Source organism: Chenopodium album, chromosome 14, assembly GCF_948465745.1.
Source record: "Chenopodium album chromosome 14, dcCheAlbu1.1, whole genome shotgun sequence".
In the NCBI taxonomy this organism is placed as follows: domain Eukaryota; kingdom Viridiplantae; phylum Streptophyta; class Magnoliopsida; order Caryophyllales; family Amaranthaceae; genus Chenopodium; species Chenopodium album.
In genome coordinates this window covers 22,871,777-22,888,021 of record NC_137847.1, presented here as the reverse complement: position 1 = coordinate 22,888,021, position 16,245 = coordinate 22,871,777, and the positions used below count along the sequence as shown (strand labels likewise).

General features: G+C 34.3%; 1 protein-coding gene across 2 annotated transcripts; it reads left to right on the top strand.

Annotated features, from left to right (window-relative positions):
• The first annotated feature begins 308 nt into the window (after window positions 1-308).
• Window positions 309-15,104, top strand: LOC145580160 (solanesyl-diphosphate synthase 1, mitochondrial-like). 2 transcript variants are annotated; one of them, XM_081637546.1, is made up of 13 exons: window positions 309-560; window positions 1,144-1,301; window positions 1,419-1,508; window positions 3,572-3,652; window positions 3,749-3,820; window positions 4,384-4,530; window positions 5,526-5,612; window positions 8,047-8,118; window positions 8,263-8,348; window positions 10,316-10,448; window positions 11,983-12,072; window positions 12,862-12,960; window positions 14,665-15,104. In XM_081637546.1, exons 2-13 carry the CDS (start codon window positions 1,146-1,148, stop codon window positions 14,842-14,844), a joined length of 1,293 nt encoding a protein of 430 aa, XP_081493672.1. In that variant the 5' UTR covers window positions 309-560; window positions 1,144-1,145; the 3' UTR covers window positions 14,845-15,104. The 2 variants fall into 2 exon arrangements, with proteins under 2 accessions (XP_081493672.1, XP_081493673.1); XM_081637547.1 differs by lacking the exons at window positions 309-560; window positions 1,144-1,301 and having other exon boundaries at window positions 1,451-1,513.
• The last annotated feature ends 1,141 nt before the right edge of the window (window positions 15,105-16,245 follow it).

The window sequence follows — 16,245 nt, the reverse complement described above, 5'->3', positions numbered from 1 at the left end:
GCTCTATTAATCTATATAAATGTATTTAAATGTAGAATAAAAAAAAATCCAATCTAAATACTCATGTTTCTTTTTATATATGCTCATCGATATTCAACATTATATTTCAAATTTTTTTTTTTCCAAATTATTAATACTAACAAATTCAAACAATTTATAAAAACAAAAATATATTCAAAGTAATATCTCAAGGCAACGCCTGAATTACACACTAGTTATCTAATTATTTTTTAGTTTGGACAACAAGTTACCCGTCCAAACGTCCAATAGTATTTCCTCTAAACTTGAATCTCTTTCTGTAAAAACTGAAAAATAAATAAAAAAGAAGGAATACTCGTTTGCGATGAACAAGTGTGTGCTTGTGGTTTAATAGTGGCTAATTTTGGTGTGAAGAAATTAATGGTACATAATTTGGCGTCGTCACCTCTCTTTTGAGTCAATGCGGTCGGTTTACTCAACAACATCAAAACCCTTAAACAATTAAACCCACTGTTTTCTCCTTCATTTCAATTCTTCTTCCTGCCTTCATTCTATTAAGTGACGCCATTTTATTACTCCAGGTATCTCAATTTTCAATGCTTTGATTTTTCAGCTTTTTGTTTGAAATTTGTTGAGAAATGCAAATTTATGATAGTGGGTATTTTTTGCTTGATGGTTTGATTTAATGGGTTCAGTTGTTGTATTAATAGATTAATAAAGAAGTAATTAGAGACATAATTGATTGATTTATGATAATTCTGTAATGTGGGGTTTAGCTGAATGTCGATCATATATATAATTCAAACCCACTTTGTCAAATGACCATCTGTTATATTGGGTATTGAATTTATGATTGTTGTTAATTGTTATTGCTGTTCATGTATTCTTCTGCACTCGCTTGATTGTTCGAAACCCGAAAATGATGAATGAATGATTATAGTTTAGAAGTATTGTGCTTAAATTGATGGGTTCACATCAGCTGGCCGAGCTAATTGGGTTAAGTACTGCCAAATTAGTATGTTTATTCAGCAGCTAAATTGAAATTTGGGGCAAAAATTTTCGTTTTCTGATCAATTTGGGGAAAACACGTATGTAAAAAATTTGAAAATTTTGGAGTTTGCACTATTTTATAATCTTCCATTTTTTCCTTTTTTGGTGTTACAGAGATGATGTTTTCTAGAGGATGTTCCCGGGTTTCAAGGACTGGGTTGAATCCATTCCGACGGCGTTATCCTTGTGTAACTGCTTCTAGTTCAGCTGTTGCTGCATACTATAAATTGCTCTCCCACTCTAATCCCACAATTACTCCTTCCATGTTCAAGGTATGATATGGGTATCCTTAATTACTGTAGACTCTTATCATTTTTGTAAATTTTATACGACAGGCATTATAGATTACATTGTGCATGTAATAACTTTGTATTGTATTCCTTATGCAGTATGCTTGGGGATCTACAGAACATACACTTTGCGGTTTTCGTTATGACGCAAGACATCATATTCATAATAGTGCAACGTCCACAGTTGAGGTTAGGTGTGACTTTTGCAGATCCAGTATCCAACTAGACTTTGTATATATTACTCGTGCTATTATGTATTGTTAGGGAGTGAGTTAAGTTGGTCTCTTTGTGGGGATGGGATGAAACAGAATCTTAAATCTACTTTTGTAGTGAGGAATCTGGTGATGCTCCAAAGATGCTTCTATAAATATTTATACAAGAGCTTGGAAAATTATCTAGTAAGGGATCTCATTGAGAAAAATGAAAGATATTAGCCACTCTTGGAACAAAAAGGAGTTACTATTAGTTTTCACCTATTTATTATGGACTAGTCAGAAGGCAAATCCACTATTGATTGGTTGTGAAGCAGATTGAATTTTTAATTATATTTTTATGAACATAGAAAAACACTGTGTCGATCTGATTGCTCCACAATAATGAAATTCATAATTCTTTCAACCAAACTGATAGATAGGAACAAGTGGAGAGCTACCGTCTTAGAATTTTTGTGGATTGTTAATTTTGGGAACTGAATACTTGGAATGCTATTGTTCCAAGGAAAAAATATTGTAATTTTCTTGTTTGGGGAACTTAATACTCAGGAGGATTTGCAAGTTTAATGACTACAAAAGGTGTTTTTCTCCTCATGCATGTGTCTAGTGATTGCATTGTATATGTGATTGTATATGTGTCTATGGAAACCGTTAGCCACTTGTTTGCATTGTATATGTGATTTACTTAGTATAGAGTGCCAGAGTGGGGATGGTTTGAGCTGTCTTTTAAACTATATTGAGAGACGAGCACAAAAATGTAGTGAATAGATTCAAAGAAAATAAAGAGATGAACATTTCTAAAGAAAGTAGAATTTGGTGATGAATAAATACTCATGTATTTTATTTGGGGCTTCTCAAATACAATCATCTACATTCAAGAGGTGAATTCTCTCCCTAAGTTTCTCTTTCTCTGCTTGTCCGAACACCCGTCACACAGTTACACTAGCCTCTTTCTGTATTCAATTCCTCTTCTTTGCCAGAACACATCTCCATTTATCTCACCTCTATTAAACTTTATTATGAATACCGAATACCATAAAGCCCCCAGCAGCATTCTGTAGCTAACTTCCTTGATAATTCCCAAGCTCCTCTTTTTTTTTTTTTTTTTTTTTTTTTCTTTTTTTTTTCTTTTTATATATATACTTTATTATCAATAATGGATGGAATTTGGGTTAATTGTTAGCAGAATACTTCTGTATCCATATTGTTGTTCATCAAAAGACACTCTTCTGTTTCCTGAGTTTTCTCCGGACGGTCTGCTGCATTTTTTTATTTTTTATTTTTTTTAATTTCATTTTTTATTCTTGGATGATTACATTTGGGGGTCGTTTGGTTGGATCATTTGTAATGGGTTGGAATGGAGTTAGAATCCATTCCATCTATTTTTTTTTTTTGTTTGGTTGAGTTTTTAGTAATGGAATCTCATATCCAAGGGGTTCTAACTGTACCCCATACCCATCTCTCATCCCAAAATTTATAATCCATTCTATTAATGAAGTGTGGAATCCATTCCAACAATATAACCAAACAACTTTGGACTAGTATGGGTTTTAGAATCCATACCTCTGTAGTATGAGATTCCATACCAATCCATTGAACCAAACACCCCTCTTGGTAGAATGAAGGATACTAGATGTTTGTCTGGATCCAAGTTTTATATATCCTATGCTCAACGTTATATGCAAATTGATTAATAGATTGGAAATTTCCATGTAAGAGAGTTCCATAGAGCTTCTCTATGCTTGTATTGTATTTCATGGAGCTGTAATTGCTAATAGAATACATATTAAGGCATGTGTTAGTTTGCTTATTGATGCAGATGATAGGTATGCATGTTAATGGTTCTGTTGTCAGGAGGTGAAGGGGTTAACAAAAAACTGTTTTAAAGTTACAACTCTAGTTGTTCAGAATGGATTTTTAGATTCATGTCGTTCTGGTCAGTTGGTCTTATTCTTCTGCAGAGGCATTTAATTCTAATCATGCTTCTATTGTCTCTGTGATTGTATATTTGTGCTAAAAGTTGCCAATTTACTTTTGCAGGATCAATCGGATCCATTTTCCCTTGTTGCTGATGAGTTATCAATCCTAGCTGATAGATTACGGTCAATGGTGGTCACAGAGGTGCAACAGTTGTCTTATGTACTGTTAGTACTGTTTGAATGGAATGCGCGCTGAAAGTTAGACATTGTATGATGTTCATGTTATTGCTTCTTGCAGGTCCCTAAGTTGGCATCTGCTGCTGAATATTTCTTCAAAATGGGAGTAGAAGGAAAGCGATTTCGCCCCACAGTAAGTGTTGCATATATAGACGGGATATACCTACATTGTTTGCCATGAAGCATGAAGTAAAATAAACATGTAACAATTTGAATCACTCTTTTTCTTTTTTTTTTTTTTTGAAACCACTCTTTTTCTTTTATATCTGTGTATCTGTAAAGTCAGTCCGGTGTATCAATATCATCATTATTTACTGCATGCTATCTTCAATGCTGACATTGCTTATTTAATTTGTATTGTAGAATTTTTGTTTTTTGTGACTTTTTCTACTTTAGAGGTGTAGAAGTTAGGTGTAACCCTGATGTAAAAGGTCTCTCAATATATATTTATATTATCTATTATAATAAAATGTTCAGGCTTACTGGATGAGACAGATGCCTGGTCTTAGATCTTTATGCTTGCTTTTGGGTGTTCTGAAACAGGTTGTATGAATTAGGATATAACTATATAAGTTTCCTGCTGCACGTATTGTAGAGTTTAAATACGGTCTAGGATTCTAGCTTAGTTTAACATATGACTTGCTCTTCTTAAATTCTTAGCTTGCCTTTCTTAAGAATTGAATTGTTGCTTCGCAGGTTTTATTATTGATGGCTACAGCATTGAACATGCCTGTATCAGTGTCTTCTGCTGAAAGACTATCACCTGCCAGCGTAGTTGATAATTGGGAAACACAACTTCGTCGAAGACAACAGTGCATTGCCGAGATCACAGAGATGATCCATGTCAGTATATAATTACTTAGTACATTTGTTCTTCTTGATGTTCTCCTTTGTGTTTTTGTTAATTGTTGTTCAAATTTGTTATTTTTGCCAAAGTTTAAGTTACCTGACACACTGGTTTGTGGTGTCAGGTAAATTGTATTTACTAGTTCTTGACTCCTGCCTAAAGTTTAGAGGTTTGTGAAGCGTGGTGTATGTAGTCACACTTCACAGTACTTATGAGACAACAATGTAATGAGAATTGTGAACATTGGAAAGCTTTAGGGTTGTCTAGATCTAAGGGGTAGAAATTGGTAATGATATAACCTTACACTTAGGCCAACTTTTGGGCTAGGTGCTGGGAAATGTACTTAGGCGCGGGCTAAGTCAACAAATGGATGTACCTCCTTGCTGCACTATCGAGTAGTAGATTATTGTCTTGTTTCCCTGATTTTCTTTATTCTTTTGTATGTAGAAAGTGAATGTAAATATTTATGTTATTGAAATTAAATAATGGCTTCCCATTTTGTGCATAGATGTTTGAGATTGATTCTTATGGTTCTTATGAAATTCCATCTATGATTGAGATAGTTATTGGTTATTTAAGTAGATAAGTGAATAAAGCTTGGAAGTTAATTCGCAGTCTATTTTCCTGTTTTCAGAAGATTTTAGTATCCTGAAATTTATTATGGTTCTGTTAACTTTAGGCTTAAACCAGTCTTCAAGCTGGATTCCTTTTGTACTCAAGGGTTCTCCTTGGTTTATATTCAGCTTAGTCTCTACAATAATTAAAAAAAAAAGGTGGGCTTTACTCCTTTGTTTTCAGTATTAATGCGGAACTAAGGCCATCAAGATTTGATAATATGATTTAATCATGAATTATCAAATACTGTATCTGCTATCTGAAGGCATTCTCTTAATTCTTACCTGTCAGTGTGTAGAGCTTCAGGAAATAATGGTTGAAATGGGTATCTTCTATTGGTCTTAAGTTCTTAATTGATATTCTTGTGTTGTGGTAGGTGGCAAGTCTTCTCCATGATGATGTATTGGATGATGCTGATACAAGAAGGGGTGTTAGTTCATTGAACTCGGTGATGGGGAATAAGGTAATGTTTTCAGCTTCTTGTGCCACATGTCAAAGTTGGCAGATTGTGGCTATTGTACTATTGGATTATATGCCACTTTAGTTACTTGTATTATAAATTAAAAAATGCAGTTGCTCTGTACTGTTTGCTAAACTGTAGTATTCAGAAAGTATTGGCACCTTTTGTTGTGATCTTCTTCATATTTTTTCTTTTTTGCTTTATGGCTAAAAGGTATATAACTATATGTTTACTATACCATTATTGATCTGCCCTTTCCATATCCTCCAAGTCTCCAACCCCTGATTTAACTGTGGAGCTCAATATTGCTGTACAACCAACAAAAATCTGATAGGGGCGTTATTGTGTAGATCTGGATAGCAAAATGCCATGGGACAGCAATTAGTGGAAGGGGATTTGTGTAGGTAGTTTTCGATGGAGATAGATGCTTGGGTTAAGGTAGAAACGTAGCTTTACCGCCACAACTATGCTCTCTAAAAAAATAAATTACCAAGAACACAGTCAAGGCTTCAAGGATATAAGTTACCAACAATGCATGATGAACGAATTGTAGACAAGGTATGACAATGTATAGATGACTCTGAATTTACTATCTAGAAAGAGATTTGATTCAATAATCACTGAATAACCAATATTTCAAGGCTAGCTTTCTCTAATGAATCCACGTGACCTTGTCTTTGGCATTCATTTTACTCTTAGATTTAGACTTCTAATCTGCTAACCACCAAAATTTCCAATACATTATCATTTGCTGGCTTAGAAAGAGAGAAAATCCTTAGCTCATGAGTGTTGGAATTACCCATTGAGTGGGAGGCCAATTAAATTAAAGAATTATAAAGGAAGCATACGGGCCGGTCAAGGTGGGCTGGCAGGGATTAAGGATGTTCTTGACCATCTCCAATTGTATCCAAACTGTACCATTTGATGTATGTGTTTAGAAAATTCCATTGTCATCATAAATTGCTTAGAGAAGTCTTGTACATCTAAGGGGTCATTAGGTTGGATCTTTTGGAATGGAGTTAAAATCCATTCCATTCATTTTATTGCTTGGTTAGGCTTTTTAGGTATGAAACCTGATACCAAGATGGTTCTAACTTCTAACTCTACCCCAACCCCCTAGAATCCCATACCCACCTCCCCCCTAAGATTCACATTTCATTTCGTTAATGAAATGTAAAAACCTCCATATAAACTAAACAACTATGGGATTTGATCCATACATCCCTAGCATTAGATTTCGTACCACTCTAATCCATTTTAACGAACCAAACAACCCCTAAATGGAGTCTTCTTGTATGATGTTCGCTTAAAGGGCTTCCACATTTTTATGGTTCTTTTGCACCTTCCAAGTATTGAAAAATTAAACCATTTCTAAAAATTTCTCTCTTACAATTCTCAACTTAACGTTAATGGAGTATGATTAGGTTGGTGAAATTAGTTAAGCTACCTTTCTCATTCAAATTATACCTCCTCTCTCCCTTGTTCCTCGAATCTCAGTTGTAGTATCCGACCCCATTGAATAGAGTACTAGGCACTTTTTCTGGCCACCGCAAGCTAACTGATGATAAATTGGAGTTTTGTCCAAGGATAATTCCAATTTTAAATTAGTGTTATCTGAAAAATTGACATTTTTGTGGTCGTATTCAAGGCTTCTGTTGTAGTTGTGGTGGGGGGTAAAACATTTGAAACCAGGATACATGAGTATGGGTATAATTTGAAAATTCTTGTTTTTGTTTACTGTGTTTTTTTTGCTCTCATATGATATGTGCATGACATCCATTTTCGGTTACATTGAGAGCATCACATATTATTGAATATTGAGGCTCCCCCCCCCCCCCCCCCAACAAAAAAAAAAAAAATCCTTTATCTTATATAGGGTTCAAATGCCCCCCCCCCCCCCCCCCCCCTCTTCTCAAGTCCTTTATCTATCTTTGCAATCCTTTCTTATTAGCAAACCCTTCCCTGATGTTTTATATATAGGTTCAAAAGTGCCCCCCTCCATCAGATCGCTTTAATTGACAACCATCATCCATCCCATGTCATCAATGGAAATTTTCTTAAATAATATCTTTGTTCTTTTCAGCCTTAATCCCTAAAAGTAGATCTTGATGGCATTGTTGTAATCACACATCACAATTTAGAAATTCACAACTTCCTAAATCCTCATCCTATGCCATTATTGTTCGTTAGATTCTTACAACATTAAGCGACCACCATTCATTTATCAGATCTTGTTTACGACATGAGGCATCAAATAAGGGTAACAATTCAAACTCCAACACGTAATAAATCACAAGCTTCGGCGCAGCCAACATATTTCTTTCTTTTTTTTTTTTTTACTCCCTCAATCTTTGATATAAAATCTTAGCATAAGTATGATATTATAAATGCTTTTCTTAAGCACGTTCCATGACTTAGTCTATTTCATACAGTGCAGTTGGCAGTTCTAGCAGGTGATTTCTTGCTCTCTAGGGCCTGTGTAGCTCTAGCCTCTTTACATAATACTGAGGTAAATTTTAAGTTTTTTTAGACATTTGAAATTGTAGCTCTGAATTGTATTTCCCCCCACTGCCTGTTGGTTGCTTCATAATTCTTTGTGAGAAACTCAAATATATGGGCAATGGCAATTTACAAATGATTATGTGTTTTGCAGGTTGTAACGCTACTAGCTAAGGTTGTAGAGCATCTTGTCACTGGTGAAACAATGCAGATGACAACAACATCTGAGCAGCGTCTAAAGTATGTAGTTTTTCTCCTGGTATTATATTTTGTGTACCTTTTGCAGTCGTGCTTTGTTTGGAAGGGATAACTTAACTCTTTATGTTCATAAATTGGCTGCCAAATTTTTGAATCAAAGGTGGTTATTTAGCCCTATGGATGCGTACGTTGATGATTGCATATTTGTTTTCTTATCTCCTGCACAGAGATCCAACTTGTCAAGCTCTCCTGATACGATACAGGAATTAAAACCTCAACATGTTATGTCAATATTTCTTGCTTGTTTGATGTTTTGAAGGTGAAGAAACTTTAAAAAATCGTGGAGAAGAAGATAAATCAGGAGACAAAGGGAAAAATAAAGATCTCTATATGGACATCAAATATTAGAGGGGAATATCTGTTGGTAACTCTATTGAATAATCATAAATGTCCTAGAGGCACTTATTCTCATGACTTTTCTAACTATACTGAAATTAATTTAGATATGTGTGAGCTTTTAAGACTATGAAACAAGTACTATGTGTTATCATGGTCTTCGCTCCCAGCCTCCCGTATAGCCGTATGCAATAACATGCTACCATGTGGTGTTAATTTTGTTAAATTTAAAATCCTTGAAAGTTCTTTCACCCGTTCCAAATAAAATTCTAATGTAGTTGCTTATGGAGTGGATTACTTAGTAGGAAATTTTGTCTTTAACTACAATTCCCTTTTATTTTTAATCTTTTTCAAAATATTGATAAGAACAGTCTTGTCTAACAGTTTTAACTTTCAATCAAACAAAATCTTACCCAACAATATGAACTCTTTTATGAAATTGGTCCCTGGCCAAGAGACCTATTATAGCAAGTATGCTTCTCTATCTCTCTCTCTCTCTCTCTCTCTCTCTCTCTCTCTCTCTCTCTCTCTCTGTGTGTGTGTGGGCGCTGCGTGTGTGATATATATACTCCCTTTGTCCCTAATTTTTTGCTCCATTGCAATAATATGGGTCAAACTTTAAAATCTTGACCATAAAATCGCTTTATCTGTAAGAGATAATATAGTCATGTGGGATCTTTTCTCAATCCGTCTCATTGCATATATTATTAATATTGAGTTTTTATAATTGTTACACGTATAAAAATGGAGATAAAATCGTTTTAAGACGCATCTTGGGGACCGTAAAAAGTCAAATGGGGCAAAATATTAGGGACGGAGGGAGTAAATATTAAATTTAAGGGAGCCTAATTATGTTACTTTTCGAATCTAAGTATACAACATATAATTCAAGGAAATTCAAGGAACAATGCTGCCAGCTATGCATGTGGGGCTTGTTTATTTTCTAAAGATCTTAGGGGCTTTCATTGCGGGCATATTTGTATGTACAGTTTACCTATTGGATTTCTTTTCTTCTTTCTGTATTGTGGGGTGTCTTTTTACTCATGGGGAAGGTTATATGTGTTACAGAGAAGTATTGGGTCAGTCAAAAAAATTTCTTTGTTAATATTGGGAATAAATTTGTGTGGGCTTTGGTAGTGATAACTAGTAAGAATCAAAAGACACTTTGGAGTGCCATGGAGATTCTGGAGAATTTTTTAGCCTGAGATGAATGGTTTAATGTATAAAATGGTCGAGGCACACCAAAACAATTCAGAGTTCTTTGTGCCTATGCACCTCTTGAAGTGAGGCGCATGCACACCTAATAAACAATAAAAAAATGTTGTGCGCCTTGGAACACCTCAGTGCGTCTGTGTGCCTTCAGTTATGCTTCATCAGAATCGCTTCAAGTAGTTCATTTGTTGCTTTTGCTGAGGCACTCAGGCACCTAATGTCCAACTATAGGATTTTTTATTTCCTCAAGCTACTGTTTTACACACCATTTCTTGTTAGGTTCAGATAGAATGGTAATGCACTGACCTGATACTATTTTATTCAGTAGCTGCTTTATGTTATATTGATTTATGCTTTATCCTGTATGCAGGGCTGATATTTTTGTTCATTTCTGCTTGCAGCATGCAGTATTACATGGACAAGACTTACTTAAAGACAGCCTCATTGATCTCAAATAGCTGCAAGGCAATTGCTCTTCTTGCGGGGCAAACTGCAGAAGCTGCAACATTAGCTTATGAGTATGGGAAAAATCTGGTGAGTGGTATAGTTGTCACCATCTATAATTTCTGTTTGTAGAAAGAAATATTGAGACATGTTTTCTCTGCATACATTACGATTGTAACGGAAAAAGAACGATTAGTTGTCAAATAAAGAGTTTGGGGATAGATCATCCTTATAGTGTAGTAGTGTGCCAAACTGCCAATCACTGCATCAGTAAATAAATACGCCTATGCTAAGTAGCTAAGTAAATTAAAAGCCCAATAGTGTCTGTTGGATTAATATGAACCTATCAAAGTATCAAGGGAGGCCATGGGTCAAATATGGACCAGATTTGAATTTTTGTATCCGATTCCAGATCTGATCCATGATTTTTAAGATCCAACAAAGATAAATATAAAAATTATGGAATCAAGATTACAAAGTCATTTTGATACAATTTAATGCATGTCTCAATCATTACAAGATTAATTTTTTTTTTGCTTAAAAGGGGTGGTTGTTTCTGTTCGTATTTCTGGAAGATTTATTGTTTTGGAAATTAAGTTACTGCTGATTCAGGCTAGCATTATGATTTTTCAGTATTCCCTCTGTCCCTTTTTTACATTCCTATTTGTAAAATTACACAGGAATTAAGGAACTTGGATTAAAACAAAGAACAATAAAACAAAGTGCAATGGGAATTACAAGACAATAATTGATGTCTTTGAATAAAACAAAGATAGAATAATATTTAATGATGCACATGTCATCAATCCTTTGAAAAAAAAAAGGACTAATAACATTTTTTGGGGGAAAAAAAAGGACCAATCATATTCATCTAAATTGATGCACATGGATTCTGAATTTTTTAAAGGAGGAGTGAGAAAATAAGAGTGAGAATTAGAAAATAAGAAGTGAGAAAATAGAGTAAGCATTAATTACAAAACAGAAAAATAGGGATAATTTGGGATATTTGGTAAAAATTTACTTACTAAAAAAGGAAAGTAGGAATGTAATTTTGAAATACCCAAAAAGGAAAGCAGGAATGTAAAAAAGGGACGGAGAGAGCACCTTGTTTCTATTACTGATGAGTGTTGATTTCAAAGGCCTTGTGCTCCTTATGCCTGCCTAACCTTAGGTCTGAAGTGACAAGTTAGGGAAATGATATTACTTATTGTAAGGGGACCCATTGCACCTGTTAGGTTACCATTTTATTTACATATTGCTGATAGAAAAGCATTTGTTAAATTAGCGGGTTAAACTCTAAAGAACCTCTTCAGGTACTCATTATGGATTGGATATTTGTGATAAAGTTGCACCTTGAGGAATCCATTTCCAGTTATCTAGTCGTACACCTTGAGGAACCCATTTCCAGTTTTCTTTAATTTTTTAATGTATTGATTCATCCTGACCTTTTTAATACCATAATGTTCAGATCTATTGCATTTATTGATAGGTAAAGGCTAGCAGTTGCTTTGCAGTTCATCTAATAATTGTTTCAGTATGAGATAATTTTATATTTAAGTAACCCTTTCTGTTAGATAAGATCAGTAGATATTGCTCATTACATCTCCATTTTTTTCCTCCCCAGGGACTCGCATATCAACTGATAGATGACGTCCTTGATTACACTGGCACATCTGCATCACTTGGAAAGGGCTCACTTTCTGATATTCGTCATGTAATCTCTTACCTCCTTTTCTGTTAGAGAGAATTGTAGATATTTGTCAAAAATCTCTATTCTGTAAGCCAACTCTTATGGAGTTTAGTGTCCATCTAAAATCTATAAAGTGTCCAAACTTTTTACGTTTCTGTTAAAATGAAGCACGCATGCATTGCATGCATTTAGATCTAGTTCTTATTCAAGGAACCAAGAATCCTACACATATCGATAGTATTTGAACTCTTAAGGCCACATTTAGTTGAAAAGGCAAAACATTTTTGTAGCTTTAGCTTGGTATCAAACTATCAACTTTGTGGGAGATTGACAAAGAGTCTTACATCTTGATATCTTTTTCTTCCTCATTCTTATTTTGGTTAACTTAAAAGAAACTCATGTTGCAATTTATTCACTCAATCAGCAATGGCCATTGTGGCAATACATTTTTTGCATTACTGTACAGAAATACTGTTCTCGGTTATAATTTGTGGCAAAACTTCCATAGCTATTTATATCACATTCTATAAGTGATAGAATAATAATATCCTTATAATTGATGTATTCAGACTCTCTCTCTCTCACACACACACACACAGAGTTATATATGCGTGTGTGTGAACTAGGTTGGCATACATCCATTTATTTTTCGACTATTTATATTTACATATGCGCTCTTTGAGAAAATTTTCAGTCTAGGGGGGAGGGCTGCACCTGGTCCTCCCCAGGCCCCACTGATTATTTTTAAAGGGTTATAGTTTGTCTTTTATTTCTTCAGTCACTAAGTGCTACATGTTGCTATTATTTCAACAGGGGATTGTCACAGCTCCTTTATTGTTTGCCATAGAAGAGTTTCCACAGTTAGGTGAAGTTGTGCAGCGAGGCTTGGACAACCCTGCAGATATAGATCTGGTATGTTTATAAGTGAACTTCATTTTAAAATCCCACTTTGTTTCTTGTTTTATTAATTTTGCATGAACGAATGCTTTTATTTAGGTTGGGCTCCTAAATAATCAATCAGATATTTTTATTGTGACTTTGCAATTGTTTTCGCTAGCATGTTTGAGGTGTACTAATTTCTTAGACTTATCTCAGCATATCTTTTCACCTCCCCACCTAATTATATGCTGTGTTATTTTGTCCTAGGAAGTTCCCTCCAATTCACTGTCTAATCCAATTGAATGCCTGGAGTGCTAGAGTATCAAGTCATTTGATAGTATCCTGAAATTTTAAGTTCTGGTTGAAAAAACATCTTTGAATATCACCATGCATATTTAGTGTACAAAGTTGGTTAAAGAAGCTTTTAAATATTATTCAGCAAAAGGCTTCTTCTTTTTTTTTTTAACCTGTCTTTATATTCTGATTGGTCTCTCTCTTGGGAGTGATGTTGAGTGACCTGAGTCTTGTGCAATATTAGCTTGGAATATTTTGAGGTTCAGGAGTCGATTTCAAGTATATCAGAGCTCTATTTTCCAAATTGAAAGGGGTCCTCGGGACCTTAATATAAAAAAGGCTGTAAAGAGGCTGGCTTGTGCAAGAAAAGTACTTATAATTGGTAAGAGATTGGGGTTTTGGGATGTGCTAGTGTGACCAAGGATATGCATCTATGGTGTGTGAAGGAATATGGTCATTTTCTATACTTGCTTGCACGCCTTAATCGTATAAGTGGGGCCGGCTACATGAACCCACACGAAGACTTCCCAGGTCACCCATCCTAGTAATACTCTCAATCATTGTGGCTCATGTCAAGCGATGTGACAAAGTATTACACTGGCTGTCACTGACCTACCGTAACCCTCCTCCTTATCCCGGCTTGGACTAGCAGCGGGAAACCCACTGGCGGAGTTTTAATTTATTGTGGAGCCTTAATATTTTTATTAACGTTCTTTCAGTATATGGTTTAGTACGTCTTGTCTAGGATTAATGCTTGTCATGCAAGTCTGAAAGTTGATCTAGAAGTATCCAGGTTATCTTTTGCATTATTAAAGGTGAGAGTTGGTTGATTTAAGTCCTGGGGGGTGGTACCTAAGAGTATGACCTTTGATAAGTTTGATTGAATTTTGTTAACATCATTATTGACCTTTGTGGCTTTTTCTGCACGCACAAAGTTGCAAACGGGGACAAACTAATTCAATGATAGCTCTTGTTATCCTCTTGATATAATGATGATGGATGAACCTCTTCATACCATGGTATAATAAGGGAAGTACTTACCATTCCCTTGCAAGATTTAATTCCTAAAAAAACATCATAAAGCAGTTTAGTTCTTAGTTGGGTGTTTTTTTTTTTTTTGTCATGTGCCAGATAAAAGGGGGTGGAAGTATTTTTTGTGTCCTTATTTTAATACCCATTTGCTTGAAATACGAACCAACCTAATTGCCTTATCAGGTTTTGGGTAATCACATAAGCATGTAGATAGTTCTTTTGCACAAGAGAAAATTTTTTTTTTTTTTTTCTCTTCATACTAGTATATATTGAGAATTTTGCTTGCTTGCGCGTCCTTGTCAGTTTACTAGTATAATTGCCAGTAGAAGGCACCAGCAGCTCGCTTTATTATTTAAGGAATGTTACGTATATGTATAATCTGATTTCTTTTTTTTCTTTTTTCCCATTTAGGCTCTCGATTACCTAGGAAAAAGTCAAGGGATACAGAAAGCAAAGGAATTAGCACTGAAGCATGCAAACCTTGCAGCTGAAGCTATTGATTCCCTTCCTGAGAGTGATGACGAGGATGTTAGAAGATCAAGGCGTGCACTTGTAGATCTTACACACAGAGTCATAAACAGAACTAAGTGAATAAAGATATGGACGATTTTGTTTGATCTCTTTCTGTCTTCATGTATTATGGGGCAGTCTCAAGGTTAGCCTCAATATTCTTTCACAGGTTGAAATTATGTTCTGTTGCTGCGGTTCAAAGCAAAGGCGTACGCATAAAAATTTTAGTTAGACAATAGTGGATACAGATGTACGAGTAATGAACATAGCAAAATTAATGCCTTTTTAATTCTATTACAGTTGCTTCTAATACCATTAATAGAATTTTTGTAGTTTTACAATATTTAGCGTCTCTGTGCCTGCTAATAACATTTGATTTAATTTTTGAGTTTAATTTTTCCCTCAGGTTTACTAGAGTTGCTCCGTTTTCTTTTGTAAAAGTATGTTTAATTTTCAGAAAGAAATGAAATATTTACACTGAGTGACAGTTCTAGCAGGGATTTTCTTGAACAATTGCATGGAATATGCAATCTTGAGGGTAGAACACATTAAATAACCTACGCTGTTCTGTTACTTGCACCATTGGCTTTATGTAAATACATGCGTAACATAGTACAAATGAACATGAGCAAAAGATAATTTAAAGTGTTTACTTTGATGAATGATGATTTATTATTTTCCCTGTTATGAAATTAAAGGCGGATCTGGTTCACCTATTCCATGGGATGAGGGATAATAAATTAATAATTACACGTATAGAGTGAAGCTAGGTTTATAATGGGTAAAACTTTTTAAATTTTTCTTTGTTCAAGAATAGATGATTTTTTTTTTTTTTTTTTGTTCTCACATCCCTTCTCTTTCTTACCAACCCTTGAACCCATGACCTTGTGCAACCAAGCAAATGATTTATGCCAACAAGACACGACTAATTTGGTGCATAACAAGCTTGAAATCCTTATATTTACTATTTTTGTATGAAATGAATATCTTTATTTATTTCGTATATATAAAAAAAAAAAAAAAAAAAAGGGAATATCTTTATTTACCAATTAGTAAATACTAGTTTAGTACCCGTGCAACTGCACGATTTTAAAAACTCTAAATATCAAATCTCACAAAATCAATTAAGATTAACCTAGTGCATAATAGTAAAATACTTAACATTAATTTGTTATTCATTACAATAAATTGTACCCAATTTTATCACAGTATCGCATATCGTAAATATAATTCAATGTTGAATAAAAAAAAAAGTTTAAAAATCGATATAATTTTGCATGACCTTTATAAATTTTTGAATGATTTTTTTTGTCTACTTAAAATGTACTTCTGTAAAGTAAAATTTTTCAAATAATTAAAAATGTGAATTTTATAAAATATTTATTTAAATAATATATTTTACTATACTTAATTAGCCATATCCATATCTTCTATTTTCCAAGGAATCGTATTGCATACCTGTTTTGTGTCCGTACTCGACCC